General features: G+C 35.9%; 1 protein-coding gene across 2 annotated transcripts in view; it reads left to right on the forward strand.

Annotated features, from left to right (window-relative positions):
* Positions 1–478: 478 nt before the first annotated feature.
* The window catches only part of LOC104887567 (hypothetical protein), a 28,020-nt gene continuing 2,440 nt past the window's right edge, over positions 479–26,058 (forward strand). Inside the window, exons 1-23 of one of the 2 annotated variants that reach the window (XM_048639684.2) lie at positions 479–718; positions 845–1,020; positions 1,376–1,440; positions 1,538–1,928; positions 3,686–3,752; positions 3,907–4,063; positions 6,915–7,082; positions 7,302–7,412; positions 9,334–9,543; positions 10,780–10,881; positions 11,340–11,570; positions 12,835–12,909; positions 13,052–13,120; positions 13,971–14,156; positions 14,265–14,420; positions 16,649–16,741; positions 18,324–18,395; positions 19,959–20,076; positions 21,538–21,719; positions 24,626–24,707; positions 25,473–25,577; positions 25,689–25,795; positions 25,946–26,023. In XM_048639684.2, coding sequence (XP_048495641.1) covers positions 711–718; positions 845–1,020; positions 1,376–1,440; positions 1,538–1,928; positions 3,686–3,752; positions 3,907–4,063; positions 6,915–7,082; positions 7,302–7,412; positions 9,334–9,543; positions 10,780–10,881; positions 11,340–11,570; positions 12,835–12,909; positions 13,052–13,120; positions 13,971–14,156; positions 14,265–14,420; positions 16,649–16,741; positions 18,324–18,395; positions 19,959–20,076; positions 21,538–21,719; positions 24,626–24,707; positions 25,473–25,577; positions 25,689–25,795; positions 25,946–26,023 — 3,009 coding nt within the window. In that variant the 5' untranslated portion in view covers positions 479–710. The remainder of the gene's footprint in view (positions 719–844; positions 1,021–1,375; positions 1,441–1,537; positions 1,929–3,685; positions 3,753–3,906; positions 4,064–6,914; positions 7,083–7,301; positions 7,413–9,333; positions 9,544–10,779; positions 10,882–11,339; positions 11,571–12,834; positions 12,910–13,051; positions 13,121–13,970; positions 14,157–14,264; positions 14,421–16,648; positions 16,742–18,323; positions 18,396–19,958; positions 20,077–21,537; positions 21,720–24,625; positions 24,708–25,472; positions 25,578–25,688; positions 25,796–25,945; positions 26,024–26,058) is intronic. The other variant, XM_048639685.2, reaches the window with a different exon arrangement.

The raw sequence follows: 26,058 nt of genomic DNA on the forward strand, positions 1-26,058 counted from the left end.
AATAGAAATAAGTTGTGGATTTATGGAAAAATTTTACGACAAACGATGTAATAAAAGATCAATGCAACTTATTTCCATTTTTTTTTGAAGAATAGCCATTCTCAAACAATCATTTGGTTCATTCTTTGACTGCTCTGCTCTCTCGAGAAATGAAGAAAGACTGATTCTTGCTCTCCCAATTTAAAAAACATTATAAAGGTAATGGCGTTTGGTCTAAAGAACGCCGAGGCGACGTACCAGCGAACCATAACTGTGCTCTTCCACGATATGATGAATAAGGCAAGAAACCTATGGGCTTTTTAGAGCTGTATATAGCTTTTTTTTATTTTAAAACACCCAAAATAGAATGCGAAAAGTATAAAATGAGACGGAGCGAGTAGTATAATACAGTCATACAGTGATACAGATACCAACTCGTTCAAATAGCGTACGCGTACCATTAGAAAGTCACAAAGTATTAAAAGATGTGAATTTATACCTTCATTTTAGACTTTAGTACTACAAATTACAATTTACAACTCTCTGTCTTTCTCTCTCTAGATTCATCAAATTCCAGCTTCCATCTAAACAGTCACTTATGAACACTCAATCACTTCATTTTCAAATCTCTCCCTAAACCCCATTCATTAGATACACCATTATTGTATAAAATTTTCATTTTTAGGTAAAAAAAAGTTGTTGACGCATTCATTTGCAGTTGAAATCAATCAATGGAAGGGTATGTACAACACAACACTCCATTTCTTTATCACCCATTATTTGTATTCATTTTCTGCAATGTGGGTATATCTTAATTTCTTGTTTACTTAAAATTTTCTGTTATTTATTGCGAAATTGTTATTAGGGAGAGTGAACTAGAGCTTCTGCAACGATATCGGCGTGACAGGCGTGTGCTTCTCGATTACATGCTTTCTGGTAGCTTGATTAAGAAAGTTATACTCCCACCTGGTGCTGTTTCATTAGATGATGTGGATCTAGATCAAGTCAGTGTTGATTATGTTCTTAGTTGTGTTAAAAAAGGTGGTAATTTTTGTGTAATTGGATTGTTTTTTTTGTTGTTGTACTTCGTCCGTTCCAATTTAGTTGCAACACGGGGGAGACACGAGATTTAATGAGTATATTGAATGCGAATAGGACAAAAGATAGAGAGAAATAAAAAGACGGACCCATGTGACCAGGAGAAAGATAGAGAGAAATAAAAAGAGGGACTCATGTGATCAGGAAAGAGAGAATATGTTAATTTATAAAGTAATGTTTGTCACGAATTTGAAAATTTCGAGAATGAGAAGTGTTGTGACTGATTTGGAACGGAGGAAGTAATTAATTGTTTTGATTAAATGTTTGGTTATTTCATTAATTAGTGTTAGTAATGTAGGTGAGATGCTTGAACTGTCTGAAGCTATCAGAGATTATCATGATGGTTCAGAGTTCCCTTATATGGTCAGTCAATGCTTAAACAATTTAATGATGTTTTTCTGGGAGTATTTGCATGGTTTATTTTTGCGGAATAATAGACTAGTAATGGCTATCTTTGCAGAATAATGGGGGCACTAATGATGAGTTTTTTCTTGTTACCAACCATGAACTTTCGGGTTCGCCTCCGAGACGAGTACCACCATCAGTACCACTAGTTGCCTCGTCCACCATTCTTCCCAGTTTGTCGAAATCGGAGACTTTTGATGAAGACGTGTTATCGAATTCAGAGTCTTCTATGCAAGATACCTCTTCAAATGTAGGTTTGCTCTCTAGGAAGAGCATGTCAGTGGCTGAATCTTTCAGTTCAAACCAAGCTAAAGAATTGACAGTGGATGACATTGAGGATTTTGACGATGAAGATGACTTGGAAGTAGTTGATAGTCGAAGAGCTTCAAGGCGAATGCCAAATGATGCTTCTGATCTTGTGGCAGTATTACCAACTTTTGCTACAGGCAAGTACGGTTAGGCAATCATGTGTTACAAAACCTTTCAATGTCTGCTTGTGGTTACCGTGAGTTATATTGCTGGGCGATTGTTTCCCTCTTAATGTTGATTGTTCATAAAACCTTAATCTGGAATCTACATGCATGTTCTTTAATATAGACAAAAAGCAACATATGTGGTGTTTGGGTTCGTTTTGGAGCTTGGATTTTTCAGTTAAGATAGTTTTTTTTCCTTCTCGTCTGGTCTTTATTTTGAGATTGGACTTGGGTTAGTGTTGGATGGTCCATGTGCTAGGTGATAAAGACCTTTGCATGTAGACTTCTACTTGCACAACTTGAAACTTTACGTAGAAGTCCTTTTCCTTCAAAATGGTCATTACATTTTCCCTCCCCTTCTCACTCACTCCCCCCCCCCCCTCCATATAGTAGAAAAACAGAGACAATGATGAGTAAAGAAGTTTCTTCATCAATATGAACCTTGTGAGACAAAGGTAAATAAACTAGGATCACTAGTTCTCAACCAGAGAAAAGAAGGTAAATAATCAAATTAAATGACCTCTTGAATTAGCTGCACCACAAGATAGTGTTGGCTATAATTCCTAGAGTTTTTTTTTTTTTTTTTTCTTAGATCATATTTTAAGCACTTGAAAATCCAATGTTGCTTGGAATATGCATTTTTTTTGCAAGACCTTATACTCCCTCCATTTCTTTTTAATTGGGACATTTGCCATTTAGGGATTTTTTTTTAAATAGGACATTTGAACCCTTTTTCTTTATATGGTAGGTTAGCTCACCATCTTTCTCTTATTTACTCTCCTTGTTTCTACCTTTTCACCTTTTCCTTACTTTTACTCTTCTCTCTACCTTTTGCACCTTTTCCTTTGTCCATGTGCAAAAGCAAATGTGCCAACTCCCAATTAAACATGAACGGAAGGAGTAATAGAAAGTGTGGGGATGGAATTGAGTACTTCAAATCTTTTTGGAACTAAGCTTTACTAGGAAAATAATTCATCTTTGGGCATTATTTGCAAATTTTCATTGATGTAATTGTAGTTATGTGAAAAAAAGAAAATTAAATGTTGAATTTAGAAGTAACATTGATTTACTAAAATGCATTATATGAGGCAATTATGTGCTGAAATTATGTAAAAAAACTGCCAAAGTGCTAGCTAAAACATTTTGTCCTGATTGATGAAGTGAGATTAAGCTGCATTCTTTGAATGGTTAAACTTTAGCCTTAGAAAGCTTCTGATTGCTATAAGTATTGGTAGCATGATATAAGGTGTCTTAGAGATTGGAAATTTGGTATAGCAAAGTGAGGTTCTTCATTTATGGGGTTCTTGGTTTGAGGTCTAGTAGAAAGGGGAAAGGGAATTGTCTTCAGATTAATATTGTATAACATTTACATGCCTTTGTAAAAGGAATCAATACATTTATTTATTATGTAAAGGACTTTCTTGGGGGGGGGGGGGTAGAATTGCATGTCTACTGAAGAATAACATATAAGATAATTGACAATCCTCCCACTATAGTTCTTCATTAGATAAAGTGATAAATTCTATTATACTAGCAGATGTTCAAACTACAAGTGAAGTTTCACTCCACAAAGAATACTTTGTGCTACATGCTCTATTCTACACAAGTTTTTTTCTTGTATCCGACCATATTTGCTGCTAGAGTTGCAATTATTTACATCTGCAATTATTTTCTGAAGGAAGATTTCTGTCATGATGGGGTTGCTGGTATTATGATTTTTATGTTTACAGGCATCACTGATGATGATCTTCGAGAAACTGCTTATGAGGTCCTTTTAGCATGTGCTGGAGCTTCAGGGTATGCTGTCTGTCATGGATTGGGCTTTATTACCAATTGTTCATCATGCTCACTATCAGCTATAGCACATTATTGTCACTGAATTCCTTCTTTTTCCTCTTCTAATCAAACACATATCATTCTCATTCTGCATTTCGCTGTGTCTGATGTGTAGTGGTCTTATTGTACCATCAAAAGAAAAGAAGAAAGAGAAGAAGTCATCCAAACTACTGAAAAAGCTTGGACGTAATAAAACTGAGCATGTTGCAGCTGAGCCACAACGTGCACCTGGCTTGGTTGGTCTGTTAGAGACTATGCGGGTTCAAATGGAGGTAATCCAAAGTAGAGCTTTGAGTCTTCATTATGTCCTTTGTTGGATCCTTTTGAAGTAATTTATGTTTTACCATCAATATTTGCTTTCATTTTGCTAACCCTGATCCTAATCAAGTGGGTAGTTCAAATCACATTGCTTGTCTACACATGTAAGTTGTAACTGCTGTATGCAGCTGAAATTTAATTATGCTAGTGCTATAGTAGAAGTCCTAATTTTCCACTAGAAGGGGTATGTTGTTACTAGTTACTGATATCTACTTAGTCCTTTAAGTAAATCTTGGTTCTAAATTCACTAATTCGCCTTCAATGTAAAGTAGCTACCAGAGTTCTTGGTAGTCACCTTTATATAAAGTTCAAAAACTTTTGAGGAGTTGGTTAGGAGAAAAAGTAGGCTAATATAACTAAAATGGAGCTAACATTACTTTGGGACTGTATGTTTTTTGGGTTTCCTTGTACTAGAATATGACTCAGTCTGTATTGTATGTAAATCAAGGGTAAAGAAACTAGGGGATTGAGGGAATTCGCAATAATTGAATCCACACATCCAAAATCAAGATCAAAGGGAAACACAATGTGGGGGGGTGGGGGTTTGGCAAGGGGAAGACTCATTCAATAAGAACCTTATTTACTCTCTCGAGCTAATTAAGGAAGCCCGATTAATCATTCATGACTTATTCTCATGGCACGAGTAAATAATCTAGCAAATTCATAATGGGGTGATTAATCAAGAAACCCTAAATCAAAAAATGCCTATTTTCATAGAGATCTCTATTTAACAACCAAACCTAGTCCACCCCTAGCTTCATTTCTCAATGCTTCACTAGGGGTTCCAAGCTAGGTGGTGATCAATCACCCAAAAAACCAAAAAATAAAACAAGTTTGTTTAGCAAGTTAAACCCCAATGTCAAACCCCTTAACCTAGATTAAGGATCTAAGGACTAATTGAAAGCTACATCCCTTCCCCTAGTAGATAACTACTCACACATCATATTGGGAAACTAACAAGAAATCTCATCATCAGAACAATGGAGGGGAAAGAGAAATGGGATTTAATAATCTAAGAAAATAAGATCTAATCAAAGTAAAGCATAAAATAACCAAGATTAGAGATAGTAGGAAGTGAAATAAACAAGAAATTACCAACTTTTATCTTGAATAATATCTGAAAATGAAATTCAAAAGCTTCAAGCTCAACTTAAGGGTTCTAAAAATTTGAATGCTAACCAAAATAAAATCTCACTTAAAATTAAAGTAATGAAATCTTAACCTAAAATGACAAAAAATTGACTTATATAATACTAAAATAACTAAGTGTAATTACAAATAAACCCCAGTACAAAAAGGAGAGTGAAAGAGAAAATTTCCGGAAAATTAGTTGACCCGGATGGGATGACCCGACCTGAGCTCTCGGGTTGGACTTGACCTGGGTGGTCAACTCATTGACCTTGGCGGGTTAGGAGCCGTGGTGAAGTTTGCTTTAAGGTGACCTAGGCGCTCGGGTCACCTTGTTTTGCACTCCTTGACGCCTTTTTGGCCCTTTTGGTGCTCCTTGATGCTTCTTTGGCGCTCCTCTTTGATCTTTAGTCGAGGTTCGTGCAAACACCCTCTGAGCATCAACCAAGTATTGAAAGATGACAAAAGCACCCAAAGAAAGAACATACAAGGAGGTGGACATTTCAAGCAACTAACCAATCAAAGGAACTAAACTGACCTAAAAGCTCTTAAATGCTATCTAAAAAAGATTGAGTAACCCTAATGACTATGTACAAGAAATTAAAACTAGGAATGCTAAAAATTAATACCACCGCTATAACAAAGCTAGGTGAGAGATAGAAGTTGAAGGAGATTATGGTGTTTGTGAAGGTGGTGATGGTGAAGGTGAGGTGCTGGAGGTAAAGGCCTCTGGTGAAAGATTTAATGTGGGTGGAGGATTAGATGTGGCACTGAAGGAGGAATTTGTGGTGCGGTTGGAAGAGGCGCTGGTGTTATTGAAGGAGGAGGTGGTGCCGTGGTGGTTTTGGTGAGGAGGAGGTGGTGGAGGTAGAGGGTTTGGGTTGATGAGCCATTTAATGGTGGGAGTTAACAGATATTATGAATTGGTAGCGTTTATGAAACAATTTTTTCATATTCAATTCCCCCCTCCTCCCCTTAGAAATTTGCATAAGTTTGTAAAAGTCAATATATGTTAGTTTCTGACAATTTTTCTTTATAATAAGAATAACAATGATGGTAATCTAAAATAACGAAGGAAATTATTGTTGTTTTGTTTATCATTTTTATTGATATTAGTTCTAATTACATTCAGTAACATTTAGAATTAATAATGGATATATTAGCTTTTTACTATTGGCTTAGCTCATGTACTAGTATCAGCATTAGTGTAGCTTATAGCACTTATGCGTAAGGGACAAATAATGCTTTTTTATATTCAGGTGCGAAATGCTCACTGAAACTGCTGGTAGGAGTAGCATCTTGCAATTAGGATCTAGGGTCCAAAATGCTAAATAAATTTACTGCTCACTTAAGATCCAAATTACTATAGAGTAAGCTTGTTAGGACTTAGGAGGCTTCAAGTTGTCTTAAAAGTAGATTCATGTGGCATATCAAATATATGTGATATATATACCTGAGCTCCCTTGAGTCAGTAGAAAAATAGCTCCACGATACTCGAGGGCTTTTTTCATTAGCAACACCCTCTTGGCGCCTTTCTTATATAATATAATATTACTTACCAAAAAGAAAAAAAATTCAAATATATACTTGTATTCTACATACTACCGGATTTTAAAGTTAGATTAAAATCCTAAAATGTTGCCGTTATTTTCCACTTTTTTTGGCTCGTTAATTCAGATCTCAGAGGGTATGGATATCAGAACAAGACAAGGGTTGCTTAATGCTCTTGCTGGAAAGGCCGGGAAAAGAATGGATACCCTTTTGGTGCCCTTGGAGCTGTTACGCTGTATTTCACGCACAGAATTCTCTGACAAAAAGGCATACATACGGTGGCAGAAAAGACAGGTGACATTTTCTGGTTCTCTCACTAACCTTCTGTGTGCTGTCTCTCTAGTTAACCCCTGCCTCCACACTTCTTCAAATAATTAACCTGGACACATTAACGGATGCATTCTCTTACATAGATAGAGGCCCCCTCTGTGTTTCTTGCTGACTTCTTGCTGTTGATTCTATATGATGTTCTAAATTAATATCCGTGCTATACATGATTTTGTGTCAGTGTAGTTAAACATGTTGGAGGAGGGGCTGATTAATCATCCTGTTGTTGGTTTTGGAGAATCCGGACGGAAGGCCAATGAAATGAGGATTCTTCTAGCTAAAATTGAGGAATCTGAGGTGCGTGCTCTTTGCTGGCTTCGTTATTTGTTAATTTTGAATATTAACCCTGTTTTCCCATGGTTTTCATGATAATATTGGGAATCCCATTATCAATTATGGTGCGAGTAATTGTTACAATCTGCCATATGAATCCTTTAGTGTTGACAATGTTTAAGAAATGATGAAACTCATACATTTAATGTGCTTTCTTCCATGTAACTGTACTCTGTACATGTCTGTATCTCTATGAGTGCTTATTGGTGTCAGTGGTGGAAACTACACTTTTATATTCTATTCAATGTATGTCCTGACTTATGATATTCTGGAAAGCATGGTTTACCTTCGCATGTTATAGGATTTTCTTCTGGGGAAGTAGGGCTGAAGGAAGATCATACGAATATTTAGTAGAGAAGCATAACGGAGAGAAAGCGGCTCAACAGCTGAAATTCGGACATTTGAGCTTTTCTTTTTTATGGTTTTTGACTTCAACCTTGCCCGGATCAAAGATATTTTGGTAGCATGGAATAAGAAGGCTAAAGCATTAGTTGATTGTGACGTGTGGAATTTTGTTCCCATATTTTATGGTGGTGCATATGGAAAATAAGGAACCACCAGCTTTCTCAAAGACATAGCATGCTCATGTGAAGCTTGCAAGATATTTGCTTTAGTATCACTTTTTTAATGGTTGAGTGAAGCACTTCACCAGAAGTATTGCTGTATTATTTCTTGGCTTTTTGGATAAGATCACGAGTGACCCCTTAGCACTCACAAATTAAGTCATTGTCAACTTTTGGTTTTTTGCTTAAAGAATACTTTACTTTGGTGTAAGAATTTCAGTCTCGATTCTATATAGTTATGTGTAGCTAGCAATAGCATTTAGGATTTTGATGTGGAAAACTGCAAGTTGACCATGTATTTTACAGAAGAATGGCTCAACCAAGTATAGACATGATTTTGAGAAATTTCCCTTATTCCCCCTCAAGTGAGCCCCTTCATCTTATCTTTTAAAAAAATGATAGTGATAGAGTTTAGAACTAGGATTATTGCAGTTTAGAAAAATTTAGCTAAATGTTGACAATGTTTAATAAAAAACATGAGGTATACAAAGTGAATTTATTTCCAAGAGTTTGGTAGGAAGGAACTTGTTCTGGTCATCAAATGTAATTCCACATTTGGAAAGATAACAATTTTCTTCCTTTTTGTATTGTTTCTTTGTGTAAATCATTTGCTGAGCTCATAGATCGCTCCGAGTTGTGCATTCCCTTGATGATATGTTTTCCGAGGAGGAGGATAATGAGTCAGTCTATATGACTATGCATTTATCTGCCTGTTTTCCAACTAAAAAATGGGAACACGTGTCTTTGGAAACAGGTTTCTCCTTGTCACTGCTGAACAATAGGCTTTTCATTTTCTCCTACTACTGTCTTTTATCAATTGCATCAGTCCTTACATTGTTTTTGAAAAGTTCTAATTTCCCATGGACTGGAACTTTTTTGTTATGAAGTAAATGTGAAATTGTGTTAAGTTCTAGGGACATCTTAGGCATTACTGTTTTTTATTTTATTTTCTTTTTACTTTAATACTTGTTCCTTGTGGTTCAAACACAGAAAACAAAGGAGACAGATAAGTCTTCTACTGTCATAGGCAGCTAATGCTAGTAACTCAGAGTTTGTTTGCTCTTTTTTTTTTGTATAAAAAATGCAAAATTATTGCTAGTTATAGTGGCCTTTACTGGGTCTTGTCCATATGACATGTGTACCAGAACCCTCAAATTTTACATTTTGGTAGACTTTGCTACTGCATATATTCCTGGCTTCACATACTTCTATATTTTGAAAACCCTAGAAGTGGAAATTTAAGATGCATCTATCTGATAATATGTTCTCTTTACTCTTTTCCTTAAATCCCTAAACCATCTTACTCTTACTTCTTTCTGCAGTTCCTTCCAGGAAATACAGGAGAACTTCAAAGGTCGGAATGCTTAAAATCTCTTATGGATGTTGCTAATTCTCTTGCTGAGAGGCCAGCTCGTGGTGACTTAACTGGTGAAGTTTGCCACTGGGCTGATGGCTATCATCTTAACGTTCGGCTGTATGAGAAGTTGCTGCTTAGTGTCTTTGACATTCTGGATGAGGGAAGGCTTACAGAGGTCAGTATTCTCAGCTCTGGCCCTTTATTTTTGATGCAAGGAAGCTAGGAAATGAGAAGGAACATTTGGTGTCCATGTTGTAGCATTACATAATAATGTAGTGACAAGTACTCTCTCTATCCCGTAGTAGTTCGCCCATTTATTATGGCACATAGTTGGAAGATGTAAGTTGTGTTTGATCATAAAATGTTATTTATAGATATGTAGAAGTGATGGGAGGTAGTGAAGTATTTATTCAGTTGAATGGAAGTGTCCTAATTTCTCAGACTGGGAAAAGGAGAGGTCTTATAATGTAGCGGGCCTGTACCAAATCTAGAAGTGTGTAACCTAATTTGTGATGGATGAAGAAGAAAAGTGTGCGGAGTATCATGGGATGAAGAGAGTATCAAACTTGTGCCATCCTTTTCACCTTATTAAATATTGACTTTGTGAATGAATGTCTTTTGTAAATTATACTATGCTCAACCTCTGGAGGGAGGGTTTGAAGTGGAAACCAACACAAATAGCACTAAGCTGTTGTATATCGGACTAATGGTTAGTTGGTAGAAGACTCTATTGTCGCAGGTAAAGCTATGTACATTTGACCCTGGTTTACCCCGATTGGGGTTGGAGCTTCTTTAGGGGCAGTGGGGTAACGTTGTTGTTAGATACGTAGGTTCTGTTATATGCAACTTGCAACCGTATCCATGTAGGACTTTGAGTTGAATGGCGTAAATTGATCCTCTATTTCAAGATAAGTAAAGTATTCTTGAGTGAGACAATTAATATAGTTCATTCCTTTGTTAAATTCTATTATGAGAAATGTAAGCCTTCCTAAACTTTAGAGCTTGTCGCTTTATAACTTCCTTCGTTTTTTTAAGTTGTAACATATGACTTTTGACACTATTCCGATATTCTACTTTCACTTAAATATATGATATGTACAAAAGGAAAATCAAGGTCATGTTGGATCTTGTTAGATTCGTCTTGCTATATAGTTTTCATAATCTCAAAATTTTATAATTTTACTTAAATGCAATTAGGAATATTAGTGTTCCAAGTTGTGCATCAGGAAACATGCCGAGTCCTTTGAGTATAACTAAAAGAAAATGGAGGTAATTCATGGAAATGATATGTTTAGGCCTTTAGGGTGCATTGAGTAGGTTCTCCTTATTCCTGTGTGGTTCAATTATTTGATCCTTCTTATAGCAATTTTTTTGTAAATATTTCTGTTTTTATAAGTCATCTGCAATACAGGAAGTGGAGGAGATACTTGAGCTTTTGAAGTCGACATGGCGTGTACTGGGAATAACAGAGACCATACATTATACTACTTATGCTTGGGTATTATTTCGTCAGGTATATGAATTATGATACTCATTTACCTTATATTAAGTGGAAGTTATATGCCTTCTACTTTAATACAAGAATGTCATATACAATAAATTTGATAATTTCCTTGCCTTTGCTTGGTTATCGTGAAGTACCAAATGGCCCTTCACAAAACTTGTGACAATCTTTCCCAATCAATGTCCATGAGAGTATTATTTAGTTACTTCAATTATGGGTGTGTTTTTGTGTCCTTTCTTTCCCCCTTTTGGCCGCGGCTGCTGAACTTGTTGCGATGCTAAATTTTAGGGTGTAGAGAATTTTGCTTATGGTTGCCCTTTTCTTTTTTAATGTATACATCTGCAGTTGTGCTATTGTCTTTAGGTATATCTAGCAATATGTGACACAATTGCTTATACTAATGTTTACATGTTTTAGAATCGTCATTTGGATATTGCAGCTAATAGTCATTTGGATTATTGCATCAGTCAGTGATTACGAATGAAAAAGGAATGCTTCTTCATGCCATCGAGCAGCTGAAGAAAATTTCTTTGAAAGAACAGCGTGGCCCACAGGAGAGATTGCACCTGAAAAGCTTGCAATTAAAGATAGAAAGTGAAACAGGATCACAAACTACCTCTTTTCTCCAATCATTTCTTGGGCCAATCCAGAAGTGGGCTGATAGACAGCTGGCAGATTATCACCTGCACTTTTCTGAGGTCAGTTCATGGAATTAAAACTCTCCCGTTCCGTTACAGAACGGCCGTTCTGTAACGGATTTTGGATTTGCCGTTCCGCGAAATCCCGTTACGGAACGCCATAATGAAATTCACGTACTTCTCACCGCGTTGTCCGTTCCGTAACGCGAACTCGCCGCGTTAGAACGATTTTATCCCCGTTACATCCGTTCTTTTCAAATATTGGCCATTTTTTTTTATGATTTAATTATATAGTTGAGGAAACATGATATTCTATTAGATTTGATTATATTATGTTCTAATAATGCTCCATAAACTAAAAAAATGCAAATAAGGTTAAAACATATTAATGTGAATTTTTTAAAAAAATTCACGCCGCGTCGGCCGCGAAACGTTCTATTTCGCCGTTACAAGCCGTTCCCGTGACAACGCGACCGTTCCCGCGAACGCGACCGCGAGCGCGTTTTTTTTCCGTGGGTCAGTTACATTCATGAATTGAGATCTATAGTATTCAAATAGAAGGGGCAAGTGCTGAGCTCATGGACTTTGGTGTGTTGAGTTTAGTATTGTTCATTTCAGTTAAAGTTTGTTTTGCTGTTATATTTTGGTGCACTCCTATCGATTTACTCTTGCAAATTGTTATAAGATTCTATGCTTGTGCACATTTTCACTCTTTCGTTATGGGTAAGTTTGACCCGGTTTCAATTAATATTTTTACATGCTACCTTGATATATACTCCATTCGCCCCTAAATAGAGTGCCCATTTCTTTTGGGCACAAGTATTAAGAAGAAATCATGTGTAAGACTTTAGTTGTATTAAATCATAATTAAATATAGAAGTTGGTACACTTTGTATGAATTGTTTATTAAGGAGAGAGAATGTGGGCCAGATGGGGAAGTGTGTGATATTATAAAAATTGAAAGCAAAATAATATTTTTATTGGTGGACCCATACCAAATAAGGAAATGGGAAATCTATTTGGGACATACATAAATGGAAAAATGGGCATTCTATTTAGGGACGAAGGGAGTATATATATTATCTCTTCGTCTTGATTCCTGATTGTACTATGGAATTGATTTGTCACTGAGAATGACTTATATGTAATAGAACAACCTTTATTAAGTTCTTTTAATGCATCTTCACATTAATTTAGTTAAATTCCTAAAGTATTTGATACTGCTTTTGTGAGATCATTGTGTCATAAGAGGTTCCACTTTCTTCTTGTTCTTCTTTTACTCAGAAACGAGAACTTAAAGTTATAAGTTTGCTATATCTAATAGGATTCACAAAAGATGGAGAATATTGCAACTGTGGCAATGGTTTCTCGAAGACTACTTGTGGAGGAATCAGAACATGTACGTCTAACTTTCTTTCTAGACAAACCCATTCTTTGTCTAGACAACTCGTAAAAATGTGTTTAACTCCTTTTTTTTGTTGAATAGGCTAACATATTTCTGTTCCTTTTCCCCAATGGATGTTCTACTTATTTGTATGCAGTCTACTATCAGCGATCAGGATCAGATTGAATTGTTTGTGAATTCCTCTATCAAAAGTGCATTTGCAAGGGTAAGTTACTCAATTTTTTTCCTGGGTAAATGATATCCTGGGCCTACCCTCTCTCAGGGCTTCAGCCAAGGCCCAATAGCTGCCCATACTAATCCCCGACCCCCAACCTCTGCTAGCATGAGAATTTGACCCTTGGAGATGGGGAGTGCCACCACTCGGCTACTCTCCTCACCTCAATAGGCAAGGTACTTAATTGTTACAAGATGCCTGTTAAAGATGCAGGCTTGAGAATTTAGTTTGCTAAACTATATGCTGAAAAGCTTGATTGGTAATTTGGTATTGATTTGAGGGCAGAGATTTCTAGTATTATGAATTGGTAGCATTTCTGAGCATTCTATTTGTCTGCTTATTGGACATTACAATTATAATACTAGTGGATATGTTAAGTCTTAATTAATAATTATAATTTGTATTATATAGGAGTATAAAAAAATATTAAAGGGCGAGGATCTTATTTTTTTTATGCTGCCTAAAACCATATAATTTATTGCTGATTTATGGTTTCATATGATTGCTTATTACGCATCACACTTGTCAAAATTTATAAAATTGTTACTCTTACCAAGTTTAATGTTGACTAAATCTTAAAACCTGATGGAGATTGGCATGCTTGGCCTACATTTAGGTTTCATTTCTGGAGAGTAATGGCAGAATTTCTTGCAATATAAAAGTATATGGGCAATGCGGGTTTTTTTCAAGGATTGAAAGTGTGACTTATTATATACTTTTTCTTCCATTGTTTCACTTTAGAAGATATTTTATCCTCTTCTCAATTAATCTCTTTGTTTGATATTGATAAAGGATATTGTTATTTTTAAAAAGGTACATGATATATTATGTGACCCTGCAGACTTTACAAGCTGTTGACACCCACTCAGAAACAGTACACGAACATCCATTGACATTGCTTGCTGAAGAAATTAGGAAACTACTAAAGAAAGAGACTGCAACGTTTGTCCCTATTTTGTCTGGGTGGCATCCACAAGTACTTTTTGTTTCAACGTCTCTTCTTCATAAGTTTTATGGAATAAAATTAGTAAGCTTATGTCTCTCTCCTGTAGATGTTTCTCAGCTGCTTTGCTTATCCTATTCTATCCTAGGAATTTGTATGGCAAAAGAGTAATTGCTTTTATCATTTCCCTAGAAACCATTCCTTGATGGTGCTGAGCATTTGACCGAGGATGTAGTATCTGTATTTCCAGCATCTAATAGTCTTGAGAAGTATATGATGGGGCTTCTGACTTCTGCTTTTGGTGAAGAAGTTGGCGAGAACTATTGCAAAAAACTTGGGAAATATCAGGTAAATTCGGCTAACAGTCTTTAGCATCTGCATTCTCAGAACTAGTCAAAGAACGCCTCTGTTGCATGTTTTTGTAGTTAGCAATTGACTCTGCCTTGATTCATTAATTTTTATCATGACGAAGAAGTTTGTATTGAAAGTTTCCCCCTAGTTGATCTTGTTTCGACATTGATTTCTTTTTCCTCAACAATCAAATACTTCTTGTGTATAATTAATTTATGATAGCTCAATGGCATGAAATATTCTGCCATTTGCCGTCATTTTGCATACGGGTGACACCTCCTTGGATGTCTTTCTTATATATCTCTTTATTACTTATTGAGAGAACTTCCTTTCATAAATGTTTTCTACTTCCCTATGAGTTCGGTTTCAATAAAAATGCTATTTCCTTGTGTTCATATGTTATGATACAATGTAATACACCATTTTCTTAAGCATGGATGATGAGATTCCTTTGATACAAAGCCAATCACAAAAGAGTTGCTGGAGGGTCCCATGGCTTGCATCCACTAGGAATTAAACCTATTGCCAATAATGAGTTTGCATTCTAACCATTCAGTAATTGATGCTTAGTGGGGATCCTCATACACGGTGGATAATCAAATTCTTCTCAAACTGACATTTAGGATTAAGTAATGCATTTTAGGAGGCGTCAGTGAAAGGACATCAGTTTGGATCCTGCATTTTTGAACTGAGAGAGGTATTGAGAATTCCCCCTTTCTTTAGATTCATGGACTAAATTTAATTATGTGGGGTTCTTTCATTCACATTATCTTTCACCAAGAATGTCTTCAAAAACTCTTTGACCCCCATATTTGAAGTTACTCACACTGTTAGATAAGCACTCAACAAATTACGATCTAGGGTGTAGTACTCCTTGTTGAATTGTGTTCGTAGATAGTATCCATGTTTCATGGTGTGGCTAATATGGAAATCCAGACTCTGAGACCCAACTTGGTAATTGGCCAATAATCTGTATATGAAGTGCAGCAATAAAAGCGACATAATCGTCTTCTTGACCGTCAATGTGAGCTTACTGATTTCCTGAACAGAAGCTCGCTAGCTGCTAGAGGGGAAGGTTAGGCATCCTGGTTTCAATTGAGCTCATGCTGAATTTGGATATTAATGGTTCAGGGAAAACAAGGATAAGATAATTTTTGTATGGAGGTAGTCTGTTCATTTGTGTTGTTTGTGTTCATGGACTAACACTTTGTTTTGATAGCCTTGAGTAAAGGGAGAGAATTTGGAAGAGATAAAGTGGGAGAGCGAGGGATAACAAGATAATCACTATGGTGGCAAGAATCACCAATAAACATCATCATAGGTTATATAGGTCTGGACTTTTGAACTTGTGTGCAAAATTGAGTTGAGGTCTGACAAGGAGTTGTGTTACAGACTTAGAGCTGAATAGCAGTGTTGCATTTGCGTCAGGGCATTACGAATCCAGTAATGGAGAAGCTTTTGCCGTCTTGAATCCCAACATTGTCTATAGCTCTGATCGATTATGAAACAATGAGTTAATGCATGAATCAACCATATTGGGAATCTGATATCGTAGTTTTTGTAATTTGAAGGATTCATATTATTGACCGAAGTTTTCAAGAATTAATATGTTACTAGAGACACAAGTTGCAGAATGAGTGGCGTTGGCTTCTATAATACTTCCTCCGTTCTTTTTCTATTGCAACAATGAGATTTTTACACTATTCACTCACCACCCTTTACCTATCTATTGTGATTTTTACGTACGGAAAAGTATAGTCATGTGGGGTCTTGTTAGATTCGTCTCGATATATACTTGCAAAATATCAAGTTTTTATAATTTTTACTAAAAAGTAATTAAAGATATTAATAGTTGAAGTTGTGCATTGGCAAGCGTGAAAACTCAATTGTTGCAATAGAAAAAGAACGGAGGAAGTATGTTTTAAGTGAAGGTTTTGCTGGATCTCTGGACTAAAGGTTTTTAAATTTGAAAGTTGCTGAGTGTAAAATCTTGTCCTTTAAAAATTTACTTTACGTTGGCACCTTTTGTTAGATGGAGGGAATTTTTTGAATACCAAATTTATAACATTTTCTAATCGTTTCATCTAAATTGCTAGTATGCTACCAGGTGAAAGATGTCTTTTAGTCGCATTATTATAACTGTCATGGATCTCTTTAGTACTTCATTATCTTATTTACTTGGGTTTTCACTTCACTTTTCTTGATTCGTCTTTACTTTGTGCTAGATTGAATCTTTATCTGGAACATTAGTAATGCGCTGGGTCAATGCACAGCTGCAAAGAGTACAAGGCTGGGTTGAACGTGCTATTCAACAAGAGGTAGTACTTAGCTCATTATGCTTACTTATAATTAGTTTTTATAAATCTAAAGTCACTTTGGCTTTTGATTCTTCTGTTCAGTATTGTAAGCATAGCTAGAGTCTGATCTAGTTTGATAAAAGGTGACACGTGGACGTAAATCTTATTGAAGTATTGAACATCGACAAGCACAAGTTTGTGAAAGCTAAAAGGGGATCCTTCACGACATTTATCATCCTGAAAGTAAATTTATCTCTCTATCTTGAAGGAAAAAGGGCTAGTTCTTTGTGGGCAGATGGAATTGCTGTAAGCAAAAGCTATCAAGCATTACGGAACAAGAACTATGAAAAGAAACATAGGTGTTGGAAACATTAGAATTTTTTTAATCTTTTCAATACCTCTAAAAAATTTTAATAGGAATCTTCTCCTCCAAAATGAATTCCTTCTTTTGATTGTAATGAAGTAGTTTCTCTTCATTTCTTCATGGTGCACGGACTCTCAATTTACTGAATGATTTGGTTTTACGCCAAGTACTTTTAGTTTTGTGAGACGACTTGATGGGAAGATGGGTGAAACCACTTATGTCCTTTAACCATTATACTTTCTTGTAGCCCATGTGAGTGGTTTTGGCTTTTAGAAAATATAGGTTTCTCTCTCCCTCTTTTTCTCTTGGGCTTTTGCTATCAGCTTAGAAGAAAAAAATATGTTTTAGAATGGTATGTTTGAACCCAACTTTCCTAGGTCTATATCCCTTCTCTTGTCATACTTTCAAATGGTATTCTTCTCACTGCTCCTCTTTAACGTGCCTGAATAATATTAACTGGCCTCTTTTCGTCTTACCTAATTGAGGTCTAGACCTGGTAATGAGGTGAGGGAGTGCGGGTCAATAACAAGTCACCTTGTTAACGGGATAGATTGGGCCGACCCATGTGGGTTATGGGCGAATAGAGGAGCACGGAGAGACAGAGAAATAAGCACTGTTTCCAGCATTGGGCTACCCTTCCCCATTAACCTGGCTTATGGAGGTCAATCTCAACTTATCAAAATCACTTGCACCACTCATTGGTAGTTGGCTAGTTTCCTGCCTCATAAAGATGGCCAGCCTGTGGATATCATTTTTCTTGAGATCTTGTGATGTTTTCTTATGAAACAATGCTGTCATATATTTTAATTAATTTTCACTTTTGAAACTATCTTCCTGAAGGATAACATCTATCCCAATCCAATCTCAAAATAAGGAATTTCTACTGCCAATAAAGTTGCACTTACTTTTTATTATCCTATCTTAATTCTTGTCAGCTTGGATCCTTTGTTTCTAATTCATACCTATGAAGTTCGGAGCTTTATACACTCTGGGTTTTGGTTGGGTTTGTTCACCAGATAATTGGTGTCACGCTTATGGCCCCACATTTCTGTTAAAGTAAGATTTTGAATTGCTGTACTAATTTCAGTTTCTTTTGGCAAACTTGTGACTCATCAATTGTTAATTCGGGACCACTTTCAGTAAGCAGTGCCTTTAAAATTTCATAGACGTAGCTTATGTACCACTTGTTTTGCTTGCCTCTTCCATTGATCATGATCCTTAATTCTTGTACTTTCGCAGCGATGGGATCCAATATCACCTCAGCAGCGCCATGGAACTTCAATTGTTGAAGTCTACAGGATAGTGGAAGAGGTATTTCACCATTGTTTACTTGACATTAATATATGGAGATTTACTTTTTATTTTAATGATATTTATTTACTACCTATTTCTCCTTTGCGGCTTGTCATATTTCTCTTTTGCAGCTTGTCATATTATTTCAAAGGAGTTGAATCTATCATAATACTTGGTTTATTTCTTATTTATTGTTGTCTTGGTTGCATTACTTTGAGCATTCATAAGTGCTTTTAATTGCAAAAATTAATAACCTATGAAGATGGGGCACAGAGTGTTTGCCATAATGACATTCATGTTATCTTCTGCTGTTGCCTTACTCCTTTATAGATTCACAGGCAGGGTTGTTGCTCTTCCATGTCTGGATAAATCAATTGTAGTGGCACCAGAAACTCTTACAGCTTATTTGATAGCCAGTTATAATGGTGGTAATGGTATTGAGCTTTAGTGTAAATTTGTAGTGAATTACATCCCTAAATATGTGTTTTTCTTCATTAATATTTCATTTCCACTCAACATGTAGTGGAATTTCTTCAGAAAATAGATGTCTTGGGGTGAAGCGGCATTACCATTAATATTCATGAAAATTTCTTTATAATTCTACACTAAAATGCATAACGCTACCACCATTTATGACCGCTAACCAAATGGGGCGTTAAAGTTAATTCAAGCATTGGAACTACCCTATGCTATGTACTTGTGGATCTCATATTTCAACTTATTTATACCATAGTGCGTATTAGTTTGAAACTTCAAGTGTGTATTAGTTTGAAACTTCCAGTGATGATTGAGCTAATAAAAGGGCCTACTAATTGCTGAGTGCTTACACTGCTGGTGCAAGTAAGGCGGTGTAGTTTACACCATTTTTTTCCTATTATGCTAATATATCTGAAAAGTAACTCAAAGAAGTGAAAATCGCCTGAATATATTAATTTGAAGCTGTAAAAGTTTCTGCCGCGCATTACTATGTAATTTTTAAAGATACAAAAATTAAAATAGGATATTCATACTTGTGAGAAAGAATGAACTATCTATTTTCTGTTCGTACTGCATATATCAAATCCAACATACCTTTTTAATTGAAATTGGAAACATTTTCATCTAATGTGCACGAAAGAGTACCTCTTAAAAGTTCTACCACAATTTTAAATTTGGTAATTTACTTGTATTCAATAGATTATAATTTGTCATTTTATCTCTATCTAAAAAGCTAGAATAGGGTGTAACATGGTGGCACACTGACAATACTGTTCCAGTAGTTTGCCGTTCTTTTGACTTCTGCTATTGCAATGTTTGGTTACTTGTTGAAATCTTATCCAATAAGACTGGCTCAATTTCCTGTTGATACATTAATACCATGTCCATTGTCCACTGGTCTATCGGAAGATTGAGTGGCTCAAATCCAGGCATTGTTTCACATATTAGATTGACTTGTCCGGTCTGAGTTAAGCTGTGATATTGTTACCCTTGTGAGGATTCTCAATATTCGTCACTCCCTATATTTTATATCAACATTTACCATGTGTACTGGTCACTTACATAGTTACCTCCTTGTTGACGAGGTATCTTTCTATCATGCAGACAGTGGACCAGTTTTTTGCCCTTAAAGTTCCAATGGGTTCTGGGGAGCTCAGTTGCTTATGTCGTGGTATTGATAATGCATTTCAAGTGTACGCTGATCTCATCGTTGCCAATTTGGGTTAGTATACACGTTGTACACTTTTATATGCAACTCGTTTTTAATTTCCCCTAATACTCTAGACTTGTTCATTGGAGCAAGGCTGCATACATCTGGTGAATCCCCCATTTTCTTCTTTATGAAATGATAAGTTGGTAATTAGTAGTCATGTTAGTTCTAGGCCAACTCCACAAAAACTAGTGAATGGGAAACACTTTCTCAAACATTACTGATTCAATGATCCATCTATCAATCAGGACAGGGGATGTTTCTATATTTCAATCATGAGGCATAAGACACTATCAAGGGACACAGACGCACAATAGAGTTTGGGAGTGGGATGATGTTAACGGGGGTTGGTAGGGCGGAAATTTTTCATGAGGTGAGGTGCCGTCGAGAGGAATCAGGTGGTGTGTTTCTGAGAGTTCTTACAGTGGAGTTTTCTTTCAATCCTTTCCACAAAAATTTATCTTGGACAATTTGTTTGTGAAAATGTATGTATAACCAAAAACGGCAGCACTTAAAATCATTACTTTTCTTTTATGTGGATGTTATGAGAATTAAAGCACAATTAACTTTCTGAATCATAAAGTGGCTTTTCCTACTATCCGTCCCAATTTCTCCTTTCACCCTTTATCGCTCTTACTTTATCATTACTCTTATTATTTATTACTATTTCTTTCCTTTTTAATATTACTAATTTACATTACTATTCCTCCACGTCCTTTTTCATCCATTTTGTTGTCGTCAACAAAAGAAAGGCTTAGGACCTTCTAATTGTTTCAAATGTTTCGGATTAGGTTAATAACAAACTGACCATCAATATTGCTAGCTGGCATCTTTATTACTTTTCTGGACGGGCTAAGAAGTCTCTGTTTTGTCTGATTGTAAATTATCAGTTTTTAAATAAGGAACATATATGTGCTGCACTCACAGGTGATGAGTTTTTATACAACCTGAAAAAAGCTGGATTTGGGAAGAGCATCAGGGCAATTCTGTAGATTCTCTTGTCCATCAACATATAACTTTGATCTGTGATTTATCAATGTGAACACTTGTAAGAATGACATAATGCTAAGTCGTACTCTCATGTAATGAACTCAACCCTCCCAATTCGCAGAAGAGCTTAACTTATGAGTTCCATTATGGAAATGGGTCCAACTGTCCAACATCCAACATTTTGTAAATGGCATATATTTTGGCTTAGTTAAAGAACCACCAGAGGCAGTGAACTAATTTTAATTGTGGAATTTTTTTTGTAGTTTTTGCCTTTTATTTTTGGTGGGTTATAGTCGTATCATCTTGGTCTATTAATGTTTAGTAATTCATAACAAAATGTCGACATATACGAAGGTGCAAATACATTATGTTATGCAACTTTCCCTTTTTCTGTTGTTTGGCTCTTTTGTAGTATCTGTTTTGCATGGATTCATTGGTTTCAATATTTAAGACTTGAACTTTATTGTTTGGTTTGATGTCTAGCCAGCAAAGAAGATCTTTTGCCACCTGTACCCATCCTCACACGATATCGGAAGGAAGCTGGTATTAAAGCTTTTGTTAAAAAAGAACTTCTGGACCACCAGAAAGTCCCTGAAGAGAGAAAATCAAGTGACATCAGTGTTTTGCCGACCCCAGTTTTGTGTGTTCAACTAAATACTCTTCATGTGAGTTGATCCTCTTTTTATAATTTGTTTTACAATCAACCATGCTTTAAATATACTCTCTCCGTCCCTAAATAGAGTTCTCTCCGTCCCTAAATAGAGTTCCCAATTTTCCATTTATGTATGTCCCAAATAGAATTCCCATTTCCTTATTTTGTATGGGTCTGTCAATTAAAAGATTATATTTAGCTTTCACTTTATTATATTACCCAGTTCCCCATATTCTCTCTCCTCAATAAACAATTCGTGAATAGTGTACCAACTTTAATTTTTAGTTGTGAATTGATCAACTAAGGTCCCACTTATTATTTCTCCTTAATACTTGTGCCCAAAAGAAATGGGAACTCTATTCAGGGACGGAGGAAATAGTTCTTAGCCAAATTCTCGATCCATCTTGAAATTAGTTGCAAGCAAACACTTTATACGCAGTATCTTAGAAATGTTAAAAGGTAAAGAGAGAAAAGTGGTTGGGTGCATGGGCCCCAATTCTAGGGAAAAAGTAGAGAGAAAAAGCTTATCAAGTAAGGTATGTTGCAACTAAATAGGGACGTCTCAGAAAGGAATTTGTTGCAACCAACTTGGGATGCAGGGAAAGCTTCTCATAGCTCTGATTTCGCTGCAAAATATTTTGCTTGAGGTGCTTACAGGACTGCCACTTGCTGCTTTCTCGCTGACTATGAAGCAACTCCACTTCATAGGTTCAGATAACCAGATGTAGTGTCTGTGCCTCTCAATATCACCTGCCAAATCACTGTCAGCTTAACCAAATTTTAAGCATGAAAATGATAACAGATTATCCCTTACCATGGTTTCTCCACGAAATAGTATATCAACCCAACTCCATAAACTTTATCAAGTCTAGTGGATGTCAAATAACATTGCCTGCCATTCATATACTTGATGTAACATGTCTATCGATTCTGCTGTCAGGAGTTCAAATAGGTGACTGCATCTGTGTTAACTTCCTCTAGGATATCATTGACATATATCTTTTGCAAAAAACTATGCCGTGATTTTGTACGTTATCATTGATTTATTATTTTGTGTAACAAACATGACATTGTCTCTATGGTGTTCTTCAATTCCCCAAAAACAAAGGAATGTACTTTGGACAACATGATGCTGTATGATACTCTATAGAATATTCATGATGTTTAATTATTGAATAGTTACAAAACAATCACTATAGCTCAAAGTTTTGATATTTAAAGAAAACCATGTCGAATACTGTAGTACTTAGGAAATACTTGCAAACACTTGTTTGGTAGCACGCACTCAAATGCCATTTTGGAAAGCTCCTTTGGCTCACTCAAATAAGGTAGGCAGAGGGCCGTTACAGTCAGGTGCGAAGCAATTACCCCTAAAAAGTACCCTTCGTCCTATGGAGGCAGTTGTGCTCTTTGATCCCTTAATTATTCAGAAAAAGTAACTTTGGCATGGCATTTTATGCTATTTTATAAAAAAATTTAGATATATATTGAATAATTATAATGACAATAATTTAAAATTTAACATTTAAAATAGAACATAGTCTAAAATGTTGTACCACAGCTCAAGTGGCTGTTAGGCTGTTACTAGATTAGGCTGAAGGAACAGAGAGGAATCACCTTTTCTGTTAAGGAAATACTTGCAGGATCTGTTTTGAAAAATGGGCGTGTTGCAATGACTTCAATATAACTTGGCCTTCCTGACTAATGTAGTAGGCTAAGTTAGGGTTAATCCACAAAATGTAACAAATAATTTCGTGATAAGCCAAGTCAATCACTTTTTGAGGGGAATCATTTATAAAAGCTAACAAGTATAAAGAGTACGAATACACTAATTCTGCAATTATATATAGCCATAATATTAGTGGTGGGTTTTCATCCAAACCCTAGTATGAGACAAGTGAAATCTAGTTCGAACATCATAAACATCAAATTCTAGCAAGACTATTATGGGAATCGAAAGGCCTAGAAATGAGCAAGTGAACATGAAATAAAATCTGTAAAATAAGCTAGAATGGTCTATTCAAATACATTAGAACCAAATCATCCAACTTCTATTAGACACTTTGAATCCTAGGTCACAATTGTTTCCTCTCACATGTTCTCTCTAGGGTTTCTCTCTCTCTCTCTCTAAAAAGCTCTGTAATTAGCTAAGCAAAAAGTATTGAATCATACTGTACGGCTGAAGTTTATTGCATAATTTTTTGCTGTAAGTTAAGTAGGCAAGACCGCGTGGCATACACAACCGTCTAAATTCATAACAAGAAATGCACCAAAAACAGTCCAAGTTCTAGGAGATACGAATGAAAAAACCAGCTAGAAGGAACTAAAAAGTTTAAAAGGAGGAAATAAGGGGTAAAAGAAAGGCAAGTAGGAGCCTTCGAGTTGATAAATCCTACTCACCAGCAATGCATCCCATGACATCCTGAAGATAAATAATTAGCAGAGTACAATCTAATCATTGTATTAGTTACTAGTTACTACTGATATGCGATGATGTGTACCCTTACTTTATACTTCCTCTGATTGCCATCATCTCTCAAATTTTCTGTTTCTGGATGTCCCTAAATATAGTTTCTAATGCTTATATAGATTACCTAAATCTCCATAAGATAATTGACTGAAAGTAAAAGAAGTGGGACGCATGGTCATGAAGATGTTTGCATATTCTTTTTCCCCCCGAAAACATAACAGTAGTAGTGGACAACGGAATTTGTAATTTTTCTCTGGAACTTGAATACTCCCTTCGACCTATCCTGAGTGTCTGAAACTCATGATATGCCTAAGAGAAATGAGGCTTTTGTTTTGGGTGAGAGGAATACTTTTAATATTTTTTATTTCATATCTGGATATGTCTTGTCATTGTCTGCTTCATATCTTCCCGGATGCAGTGGCTGATGTGAATCCTTTTTCTTCATACAGTATGCTGTTAGTCATCTTGGTAAGCTGGAAGATAGCATTTCTGAGCAATGGTTGAAGAAGAAGCCTAGTGAAAAGTTTGCTAGTATGTTTCATCACATTTTCTGTTTTCAGTTGCTGGTATTATGTTGCTGTTGGTAGCCTGAGCTTCTTAATAACCAATTCGTAAATTACTGATGCCTTATTTTATGTGTCTATTTGTTGTAAATGTTTTGAGTAGTTGTAATTATCCCTTAACATTGTTGGTTAATGATCCCTGTGACAATAATTTACTTCGTAATTTATACATTACGAGTTCCCACGATTTATGTTGCTTGGTGTGGTTGACCTTTCACGAACACTAAGGGGCCTAAGGGCTCTATATTCAGAAAGATGTCGATATAAAAACTTTGGAAGAAACAAGGACTTATTATCCATTGCATTGTGTATTTGCGTTTCATTAACTATGTGCACTATCAGTCACAGTCGCTTATATCTTGCTTATGTATATTTTCTCTGCAACTTTACCCACATTTCGCATGGCTATTTCAGCAGTTTTTTTGCATCTTTTCGGGACTGAGGGAACGTAGTAAAATGCAAATAGCTTATATATAGAAGCAAATGTAAATTGTCCGAATTATCTTGAATTCTGAAACCATAACATGAGAAGTGCATCCAGGAAACAGTTCCCAAGAAAACTAGTATAAGATAGGGCATAAATGGAAAATGTAGGCCGGTCTGTTTCTAGCATCTCAGGACAAAAAGTAGGACAACTAGAGGAAAATGAGCATTGTGCTGTGCTATAGATTAAGGTTTCCCATCATGAGCTTACTCTAAAAATCTTTTCATTTGGTCACTTTTGGATCTACAGAGGGGAATTTGGATGAGAAATCAAAAAGCTTCAACCAAAGAAACACTTTTGAGGGCAGTAGAAAAGATCTCAATGCTGCTATTGACAGAATTTGTGAATATACTGGTAAGATTTACTTACAAAAAACATCCAAGTAGTCCTATTTTCACTCTTCTTCTTCCTTATGCATATCTCTATTTTGGCCTTCTGAGAATTTGTTCTTCTGCCATCATGTAGGGACCAAGATCATCTTTTGGGAACTCAGGGAGCCATTCATTGACAATTTATACAAGCCCAGTGTTTCTCAATCTAGGTTGGAGGCATTAATTGAACCGCTTGACCTGGTAAGAGCATAATTTTCCTTTTTGCACACTATTCATTTGTTTGACCTGGAATGGAGGTATATGCTGTCCACTTCATTCATCAACATATTTTTCTGGAGATTCTCTAAATTGATTGCATATTGGGTACTAAGACTTTGTCCTCTTTTGCAGGCTCTAAATCAGCTGTGTGCTATAATTATGGAGCCTTTACGAGATCGGCTTGTGACTAGTCTTCTGCAAGCATCTCTTGTCAGTTCTTGTACTTCATCATTCTGAGAAATACA

This window comes from Beta vulgaris, chromosome 2, assembly GCF_026745355.1.
Source record: "Beta vulgaris subsp. vulgaris cultivar EL10 chromosome 2, EL10.2, whole genome shotgun sequence".
Taxonomy (NCBI): Eukaryota; Viridiplantae; Streptophyta; class Magnoliopsida; order Caryophyllales; family Amaranthaceae; genus Beta; species Beta vulgaris.